The 10756-nt window shown below is 37.1% G+C and overlaps 1 protein-coding gene across 1 annotated transcript; it reads left to right on the forward strand.

The window, feature by feature from the left end:
• The first annotated feature begins 2303 nt into the window (after nt 1-2303).
• On the forward strand, nt 2304-9287 carry LOC141434375 (uncharacterized). Its single transcript, XM_074096792.1, has 4 exons — nt 2304-2738; nt 3302-3396; nt 6420-6970; nt 7738-9287. The coding sequence occupies exons 1-4, from the start codon at nt 2609-2611 to the stop codon at nt 7829-7831; spliced, it is 870 nt and encodes a 289-aa protein (XP_073952893.1). The 5' UTR covers nt 2304-2608; the 3' UTR covers nt 7832-9287.
• The last annotated feature ends 1469 nt before the right edge of the window (nt 9288-10756 follow it).

The following is a 10756-nucleotide window of genomic DNA, read 5'->3' on the forward strand; positions in this document are numbered from 1 at the left end:
AAGACCATCATTGCCAAGAAGAATGCGCCGCAAGAAACTAGGTAGGTAGTACAAAAATGACTAAGGGGCTGTTTCACCATCCATTGATTAGTGTTAACTGACGGTTAAATGTGATGCCGTCTCCGTCTATTCGAACAAAACAAATAGTGACGGCATCACATTAAACCGTCAGTTAACACTAATCAGTGAATGGTAAAACAGCCCCTAAATGTATTTTGAAGCGCGTTAGCACACGTTTAACTGTATCGTCTCAAATCGTCTGTGCCTAAAACAAGATACGTCATCTGCATAGGATCTGAAAGACGTACGAAGCATACTAACTTTTAGGTAATTGCTGCCAGATTTGGTACATTCAAGGATTTAAACATTTTACTTGTCTATCAATGTATGTACATAATACAAACTAGACTAGTGTATTTCAATTGATTTCAATACAGAAATGTAAATGTTTCGATAGTTTTAACGGAATTGAAATTGGAATTTCAATATTTAAGACACCAATTGACGTTGTTTTGTTTAGATACATTTAGTTAAGTAAATACCTATCCAAACCAAGTATGGTTGATGCTTTCCGTGGATATTTCACATGCTTTACCTGCTTTTTTTAGCTCATAAATACAATGTAAAGGTATAGGTAGAGTTGTATAGTTTATATCAATCTACTATATATATAACGCGGTGTTAGAAAGAGTTAGGTAGAGATGATTATATCACTAGATATTGACGCCTTAAAAAAAACAATTGCAATGTATCTGAATGAAGCAACAACGGTTCATTTAATACAACAACAACAACAACATGTTAGCCTATATACGTCCCACTGCTGGGCACAGGCCTCCTCTCAGAACAAGAGGGCTTGGGCCATATTTCCCACGCGGGCCCAGTGCGGATTGGGAACTTCACACGCACCATTGAATCGCTTCGCAGGTTTGTGCAGGTTTCCTCACGATGTTTTCCTTCACCGCAAAGTTCGTGGTAAATTTCAAATGTAATTCCGCACATGAATTTCGAAAAACTCAGAGGTGCGAGCCGAGGTTTGAACCCACGACCCTCTGCTTGAGAGGCCACAGGTCAAACCACTAGGCCACCACGGCCACAGGTCAAACCACTAGCTCATTTAATAACAGGAAAGATTTGTTGCAAGTAAGGTGTATGAACTTTAGGAAGTAGATATTACTGGTACAGTCGCCATCAGATATTTCGGAGCGGCCAAGACGAGAGTAGTATAGAGTTCATGTTTCGATATTTTGGATCACCTTGGCCTTGAAGTCGTAATAGAGTGGGACTCTTTAGTTTTTATTCGCCATTGTAGTATCCTTAGATTAGATGCAACCTGTGACACGTGAGTCTAGTGGTGACCATTAATTTCTGCCCATGTGACAGTCACGCATGCCAACCAGCGCTTGCGCTTGCCAGCCCCGCCCGCCCCGCTCTTCGTTCATCCCCACGATAACTCATTTTTAGGGTTCCGTAGCCAAAATGGCAAAAACGGAACCCTTATAGTTTCGCCATGTCTGTCTGTCTGTCTGTCCGTCCGCAGCTTTGCTCAAAAGCTGTAATTTTGCACGAATATATATGTAACCTATGCCGACAAAATGGTACTATAAACAATTAAAAACAATTTTTTTTAGAGTACCTCATAGACGTACAGTCAAGTAATCCAACCTTGTAGTGAGGGGTATCGTTGGATAAGTCTTTTAAAACCATTAGACGGGTTGCTAAAACGATTTTTCGATTCAGTGATTTGTTTGCAAAATATTCATCTTAAAAGTGCAAATTGTCATAAAAATCGAGCGTCCCCCCCCTCTAAAATCTAAACCGGTGGGTGGAGAAATTTGATAAAATTCAGGATAGTTTTGTAAGTGTACCTATCAAACTTACAAGGAAAACTGTAACGATTAAGTTTTCTTGAGAATTATTAGTAGTTTAAAAGTAAATAGCAATAGCAACCTAAGGTATAAAATATACCTAAACTTGGAATAATCCGTACAAAATCGTAAGTCCTTAGAAAAATATTACTTAATTTTTTCGTAATGGCTACGGAACCCTATTTCGGGCGTGTCTGACACGCTCTTGGCCGGTTTTTTGTATCACGTGCCGCGGGCTGTACAGTCACCATCAGAAATTTCAGTGCAGAAATTTGAGCAGAAATATCGGAGCATGAAATTCTAAAGCCTTGAAAATAGAGTGCATGTTCCTATATTTTTGAAAACTTCGGCCGCTCCGAAATATCTGATGGCGAATGACCAGATCACTACTACTTGTACTATTACTTATTCTGTGCCATTGCCACTACGAAGTGCAAAATTCGAACTTCGTATATTGCCGTCCTGCTGACGCTAATATTATTTAATACGAGTGAGGGGACTATAGGTACGATACGAACTTCGATTTTCGAATTTCGTAGTATCCCCCCTGTACTTGCTAATTTTCGTATGTTTCCTAACCCGAAAATAAGCAGGCTGGTCAATTACTTGCTCAATGCAAACAATGTCTTACCTACTTTTATTTCTAAGGTATACTTCCTTCCTGTGTGACTAAATGCATTTAACCTTAAGCCTTGGACCGTGACGGCGTGCAAGTCTTGCAAGATAACAGTTGACTTCCGATGTCCAAAATCAACGAACGAACGAATGAACTACAGCGAATAGTAGTTTTCGTTTGGAGGATGTTATTCGTATCTATTGGTACTTCCAGGGGTCGGACAAGAAGTGCCGATGATGTCAAACCACTTATAGGTGATTACAGATACTTAGTATTTTTGATTTTCATAAACAATTATCACTTATCATTTATCAACCTCTTTATTAAACGATATGAAATTTATTTTATTCACTGAATTCCATTGATTTATTTACGATTATTTTGTTACTTCATTAATGCTACTTTGTTACTACATGCCACACGGAAGTTTAAATAAAAACATCATCTTGTGTGCAATATTACGTCTTTTTTACGTCATACGCACTTTTTGTTTCCTTAAAAATAATGGTTTCCTTAAAAATAATGGTTTTAAGTACCAAAACGGCTGAAGACACAAAGATACCTACGGAGAACCATTTCAAAAACAAAATCGCTTGCATTGCATGTGATTATTCTTCTTGGCCCGCCCACTTGTTTTGTTAACCAATTAGGGTCTTCGAATTTGTAAAAACCGTACCTACCTTAAAGTTAAGTATAAAAAACAATGTTTTTATAACTTGTAGGGGACAATGAGGGCTGGGTCAGTTTCCGCGGCCAGTTGCAGTTTGCACACCATCCAGGCCGTAGCGTAAGGTTAATTAGTTAGAAATGGTTCCAGGCAGAAATTTGACAGTAACAGAGAGGAACCGTATGGTGTTTCTGCGGGACGAGGGCAGAAATATTAGCCAAATCGCTGATGAATTAAATCTGACGGTAAGTAACTTTATAATATTAATTGGGTAGGTATTTATTAATCGTATTTTCCGATGTTAATCCATATTTTCCATTCCAAGTTAGTATTAGTTTATTTATACACTAAATTTCAGCCGATTCCACGAAAAACTTTTTTTCTGGTTCCTATCGTGGGGTTATGTTATTTTAATTGTATTTATTTTTATTTTTATTTATTTATTTATATAGTGCATACATGTAACATAAGCTCTTAAAGTTAACATGAACCCTGGTAGGGTATAGCATTTGTTGTTATAATTGTTATTATCTATGTATTTACTATTTTAAAATCTTTTCTTTTACAATAACTAATTTCTGTTACAATAACTTAACAATAAAGGAACATCAAATATCACTTGAGATCAGAAACATTTTTCCCACTTGTAGCAAATAATGCGTTGTGCGCGTGCGTGACGTGAGAGGTCACTTATTACAAACCATCCTCCATAAATTCCGAGATCGAGTAGTAACATTTATCTATTAGGAATTTTTTAAATTTTTTATTAAAGGATGTGCTATTTTGTTCACTTCTTAAATCTATGGGAATTCTATTGTATAATTGTATTGCTTTGTAATATGGACCGTTTTTAAAAATACTTAATTTTGGTTCAGGGAGAACTAGGTCATGTTTACGTCGCATGTTATTTGAAAATTTAAAAAGGTGGATATTATTTCTGACGAACAACGCTACTTCCAAAATATACAAAGAGGGGAGTGTCAATAATTTAAACTTTTTAAAGTATGGTCTACAGCTATTTGGTTGGCAGATATTTGCTAAGATTCGGAGACATTTCTTTTGCATAACAAACAGTTTATGTGCATCTGTGCTGCACCCCCATAGCAGCAGCCCGTAGCGCAGCCACGAGACAGCGCGCGCGTGGTACACCGACAGCGCACACGTAAGGCTGGTGTTAGTCTTGAGGACACCCAACGCGTAAACGAACTGGGACAGTTTAGATTTCGTTCTTTCTATATGGTTTTTCCAGTTTAAATGTGAGTCTAGTGTGAGTCCTAACAGGGTGCAGTGGGTTACTTCTTCGATGTTCAGTTTATTTAGGATATTGTTTAGATCAATAGGTGGTTTTTGCCGCGGTCTGAATTGAATAATTTTTGTTTTATTTTTGTTTATTAGTAGGTTATGGTCTCTTAGCCAATGTGTAACTGTGTTATAAGTTTCTTCTATTGTTAAGTCATGGTCGTGTTTGTTAGGGAATTTAAACAGCAGGGAAACATCATCCGCAAACATTACACACTTTTGATTTGTAATTTTTGGAAGGTCGTTTATATAGACAAGAAAGAGTACACATCCCAGCACACTACCCTGAGGGATGGAACTATCTATATGTTTAATTTCTGATTTGACGGTTTTTATTTGTTTAGACTGACTGTCAAGATGTTCAATTTCAACATACTGTTTACGGTTTGCTAAATATGATTTCATCCAGTTTAGTGAGTTGCCACGAACTCCAATCGCATTTAGTTTCTGTATTAAGATAGAATGAGACACTCGGTCGTATGCTTTTGACATGTCTAACAGTAGTCCCACTGCACTTTCCTTATCTCTCAAAGAATTTAGTATTTCCTGCACATATGTATAAGCTGCGAGAGTGGTAGAGTGCTTTTTACGAAAACCGAATTGGTTTTTGTCTAGTAGTTGATATTTTTCCAGAAAACTGTAGATGCGGTTTGTCATACATTTTTCAAATATTTTAGATGGTACGGGGAGAAGTGCAATAGGTCTGTATTGGCTGGGGTCATCAGATTTTCCACCTTTTTTTAAAATAAATATATAATATATTTATGTAATTTTATATTTTAGTTTTATTCAAAACCTGTCTACTTACCGGAGACTTTTGATCGTTGTCTGGCATTCTTAAGTAACTTTAAAGGTGTAATGGCGACTGTATGAATCATTTTTGAGAAAAAGTTTAATTAAGTATTATGATTAAGTACTATATTTATTTCTTAACAATCGGATTACATTTTAAAGTTTTTGATATTTTTTGTCTTCTAAATATATGTGGTTTAATAACCTTTAATTTACATGTTCTCGCTGCTCAGGTGAAAAGTTGTATGTGTCACACGAGACCAAAGTTTTTTTGCATCTCGTGTGTTGGAATCCCTCGCTGATCTCAGGATTCTAACTTAGAATCACTCGCTATCGCTCGTAATTCAATCTTCGCTTACTCGAGATTCAAAATCAACACTCGCACCAAAAAACGACTGCTCTCTTGTTGCACAAATAACTATTTTCTGATACCCTTTTTTAATTGGGTATTTAATCATATTTTCCGATGTATATCTATGTTTTCCGAGTTTCTATTAGTCAGTAAACTACACTAAATTTAAGCCGATTCCACAAAAAAAATATATTTCTGATACCTATCGTGGGGTCCTGTTGTGTCCCACTAATATTATAAATGCGAAAGTTTGTAAGTCTGTCTGTTCGTTACCTTATCAGGTCTAAACCGCTGAACCGATTTAGATGATATTCGGTATATAGAATAGTTTGAGTTCCGAGAAAGGACATAGGATAGTTTTTATCCCGGAAAATTGCATAGTCCCCGCGCGATAGTGATAAACGAACTCTATGTGGACAGAGTCGCGGGTCAACAACTAGTAATTGCATAATATCATACATTCTTTAAACTTAATTCATTTGTATCTTGTTTATATTTATATTTGATTTGATAGGGAAAACTTCCACCTAGCTTAGTCACCTAAAACGTTAGATTGCTTTCTTCAGTCGCGTAAATTAGATATTGTAGTGTTTAAAAACAAACTAATCGACCATAAAAAATAAACATCATAAACCCTTAAAATAAATTGCAGCACTAACACGAATTGAAGGGCCATTCGTTTTACATCTTGCGAGAAAGCATTCTTATAGGGAATGCATTTGTTTTGTCTTCGACTTTCAATGTGTTTTCAATAAAGCGATCAGGTGTCTGGAGAAGTTTTGCGCCAAAAAGGTTTATTTAACTGTGTAAGTATTCTGTCTGCAGTGGGATAAATACACCACTGGTGACGCCTTCTTCGTCGCCAGAACCAACGCCACCTGTAACACCGGATGCGTCAACATCATCAGCGGGCTCCCCGGAGGTTTCTCCCCCGCCGACACCGCCGCCTGCACTACCTGTGACTCCGCCTTCAACGCCCGAGCTCAAGGTCGTAGTAGAGGTCGAGGTCCACGTAGAGGCCGAGCTCGAAGAGACATCGAACCGACGCCTCCGCTTCCGCCGAGGGTTCCTAGGCCTTGGCCAGGCCAGCCAGGGCCTCCGACGCCACCCCGGCCTCCAAAGCGCCCGCGTCCGGAGCAAGAAGATACCAAACCGACGTCTCCGCTTCCGCCGAAGGATCCTAGGCCTCGGCCAGGCCAGCCAGGGCCTCCGACGCCACCCCGGCCTCCAAAGCGCCCGCGTCCGGACCGGAGCAAGAAGATATCGAACCGAAGCCTCCGCTTCCACCGAGGGATCCTAGGCCTCGGCCAGGCCAGCCAGGACCTCCGACGCCACCCCGGCCTCCAAAGCGCCCACTTCCGGAGTAATTTTAAAATGTGAGTATTATATTATAAATATATAGTCGTTTTTTGCGGCGATATTAATAGCTACTGCGTGGCCATTGGCCATTACACAACTGTGCGGAAAAAAAATTAAATAAACCTTTTTTGGTAGGTATGTTATTGATCTGTGCAGTTGTTCTTCGATTCGGCACTGTATTCAGCACTGTTTAAGTATTAAGTACCTATTTAGAACAAAAGCTGCAGCTCAGATGTTTAGGCCGAGTTTCTTCTGTAAGTTTTTATTACGGTTTGTTTTGTGTTATTCTGACCCAAGTTCATTCATGTCCATCAAGTCACTCTGTTCCCGTAACATTGCAATATTGTAGAGCTTTATCTACTGTAACACTATACTATACGACAATTTAAGCACTGCCCTTTGTATAACAACTCGCCGTTCTATTAATAACAAATGGCCTATCGGCGGCACTTTGTCTTAGATGAAAACACTTAGACGAAATGGTTAGGTAAAAATTATCTTTGAATCTAACAGCCGTATTCACTAACGCGTAGTGTAGCTATGTAGAGTGTAGCAGAATTCTTGTTCGAAATTTAAAATTAAGTATGGATTTGACATTCCCTATGCACTTCTGAGCACTATGCGAATAGTAGGTAACTTTTGTGAAAGTTTTATTATTCACTAGTCCCATTATTAAAACAACAAATCAGAACCACATATTAAACTTTAAACCAATCATATTCATTTATTGTAACCGAACCCTTACACCACTAGAATTTTTGTCAAATTTGCTTTGTTTTTACAGGCAGCCATCTTCCACGCCGAAGCCGTCCGGTCCCCATTTTCCTTCCTGTTATGAGAGTATTTCAGTGGATTCAGGATTAGTGTATAGGTTTTAGGTATAAGTCTTAGGTTTAAGTATTCGATTATTATGAGTAAGGCATGGTTAAGTAAGGCATTTAGTACAAAATTTTATTTATTTCGTTTAAAAAATATATTGTTTTTTTTTTTAATAGCACATGAAGTTTGTTTTTCACTTGAACTCAATACATTATATTGAACGTTGGTCGACACACTAATAAAATGTAAGGACGAGAGTGATAATTCAGTTGCTGATTATATAATCAATTTTAATTTCAACATGCACATTAAAAAATGCCAAATAGGTTTACACCTTTTGTTGACGGATCATCATCATAATACAAATACATATTTTTCACACATACAAAAAACAACCTTATTCATATTTTGTCTTAATATATTACTGAATAAAAAAAAACATGGTTCGTTAACGAACTGTTATGATTACAAATATGCTTCACATCAAATAAAAGAACACTTCATAAATCCAAATATTTACAGTATTACATGTACTCTGTGGTATTACATAACAATAGACATTTACATAAATGACACTAAACACATTTACTTCACATCTTATTAATAGTTTATCTTATTTACATTGACTTCTTTGTCTAGATTGCATGTTTCTTACATGAAAACGGCACAAAATTAGTTCGCAGCGCGAGTTTGATGCTTATTTATTACTACCTAAACTAAAAAATTATAGACCAACTATCCAAATTCATTAAAAATATAGCTATTTATAAGCGTTATAAAGTCCCGTTTGTGGTATTTTAACTATGAGTGAAAATCACATTAGATTTACCTAGTTCAAGGCGTATATTACATGGTTAACTATGCCTATTTATCAGCATTAAAAATAAAACTAACGAAAACTTAAAATTACATAAAATAAAAATAAAACTTAAAACCTTAACTTAAATAAAACCTAACGACATTCTAATACTTATATATAGTTAAAGCACCGCCAGCATCTATAGCGGCGTCACACCTGCTCCGCATCGACCGTACATACCTACCTACCTACCAAGTTCTCGCAGAGGTCTGAGCCGCGCAACGAATCCCATACCTCGTCAACGGGTGCCCCTTATTTCGCATAACATTCATTGTCCTAATATGAATTCGCATAACTGATTTGGCATAAAATAATTGTGCATAACAGCGAACTTGCATAAAGCTTAGCTTATTTAGCATAATGATGAATCCGCATAATTGAAATATGCATAACATTATTAACTATAACTTAAACTGTTATAAAATGAATTAGGCATAATTTTATCAAGCGAGTCGGGCAAAACCGACTATCGGTTATGTTAGGTTCAGAATGTTAGGTATTTTTTTATAATAGCCCAATAATAGATATTCTCACATAGTAGTTCACTTCTCAGATCTAATTGCAAACAATAACCATTTTCATTTTCTCCCATGCCCCTCGCCATCGAACCGCCGAAGCCACCGTTTCACTGTGTTTCGTTGTAGGTAACATACCTAAAGAAATTTCAAAGTGATAACTGAGTTCGTTTAAAGACAAACAATAACCATAAAGAACGATTGAGAAATTTTTGGGTAAAACCGGGCTTTAGAATTATATTTATTTTTACGACTTCGCAGAACAAAGTGGATATTGCAAACATCTGGCCGAACAAAACACATTGAAAGTCGAAGACAAAACAAATGCATTCCCTAAGAATACTAAGCTTTCTCGCAAGATGTTAAAAATAAAAACGAATGGCATTTCAATTCGTGTTAGTGCTGCAATTTATTTTAAGGGTTTATGATGTTTATTTTTTACGATCGATTAGTTTGTTTTTACGACTCTACAATATCTAATTTACGAGACTGAAGTAAGCAATCTAACGTTTTAGGTGTCTAAGCTAGGTGGACTTTTCACTATCGAATATAAATATAAACAAGATAGAAAGGAATGAAGTTTGAAGAATGTATGATACCTATTATGCAATTACTAGTTGTTGACCCGCGACTCTGTCCACATAGAATTCGTTTATCACTATCGCGAGGGGACTATGCAATTTTCCGGGATAAAAACTATCCTATGTCCTCTCTCGGAACTCAAACTATTCTATATACCGAATTTCATCTAAATCGGTTCAGCGGTTTAGCCCTGATAAGGTAACAAGCAAACAGACTTACAAACTTTTGCATTTGAGCCTTTTCGCAAGCAAGCCTTAAGGCAAGGTGGCATGCGACCAGGGCTCTCCTCCTGAAGTATGTGTATAAGAATTTCAGATAGGTAAGAATATTTTCTTGCTTGATTGAATCAGGCGTTACTTTGCGGAGGTTCATATTTATTGTGGTCACGGAGGAGCAAATTAATTACGTATAGTTCTTAAACATTTTCTTATTTCATACATTTAAAAGCGCGTTTTTTCCGTAGTCGAGTTTCACTTGTTTAAACTTATTTTTTTATAAACTGTAACCTGCCTTCGATAACGTATACGTAGGTACATACCTACCATTAGACCATGAAGGCGTTTGATTGCTGACCGTCCATGGAACCTTTTCATAATGAATGAGGTAGGTACCTAATTGCTTGTCTATACATAATAAGCCTGCAAGCCTTTCTTTCCCGGGCTCTGCAGTAATGTCCTATTAAATAACAATACTTAGTCAGGGCTGCGAGGAACATTGAAGAATTCGAATTGTTATATTTTCCTTACTTAGATACTAGAGCATAATGTTAGCTCAGCAAAACATTGCTACTGACGAATGTAGGCACTCGAGACCTAGCATGTTTGAAAACCATAAAAACTTTGTTGGCGTGACAACGTTTGCTGCATTTAACTAATTAAATATGTGGGGCACACACTCACACACCTAGCTTAACTGCTAAGCTAATTCTCTGTAGACTTAATGCTACTCATGGAACTAGATGAGTAATAGCAATAGCAAGGTTAGGACGTTCCCTTTTCCGAACTGACGTAGGAGTAGTTGCGTTAATA

Source organism: Choristoneura fumiferana, chromosome 13 (genome assembly GCF_025370935.1).
Source record: "Choristoneura fumiferana chromosome 13, NRCan_CFum_1, whole genome shotgun sequence".
In the NCBI taxonomy this organism is placed as follows: Eukaryota; Metazoa; Arthropoda; class Insecta; order Lepidoptera; family Tortricidae; genus Choristoneura; species Choristoneura fumiferana.

What these genes read in the sequence shown, in the direction of transcription:
- LOC141434375 (XM_074096792.1), top strand. Translation starts at nt 2,609, where the DNA reads ATGTCCAAAATCAACGAACGAACGAATGAACTACAGCGAATAGTAGTT. An exon ending in TGATGTCAAACCACTTATAG is followed by an intron (nt 2,739 to 3,301) that starts GTGATTACAGAT and finishes AAATGGTTCCAG; the next exon opens with GCAGAAATTTGACAGTAACA. An exon ending in CTGATGAATTAAATCTGACG is followed by an intron (nt 3,397 to 6,419) that starts GTAAGTAACTTT and finishes TTCTGTCTGCAG; the next exon opens with TGGGATAAATACACCACTGG.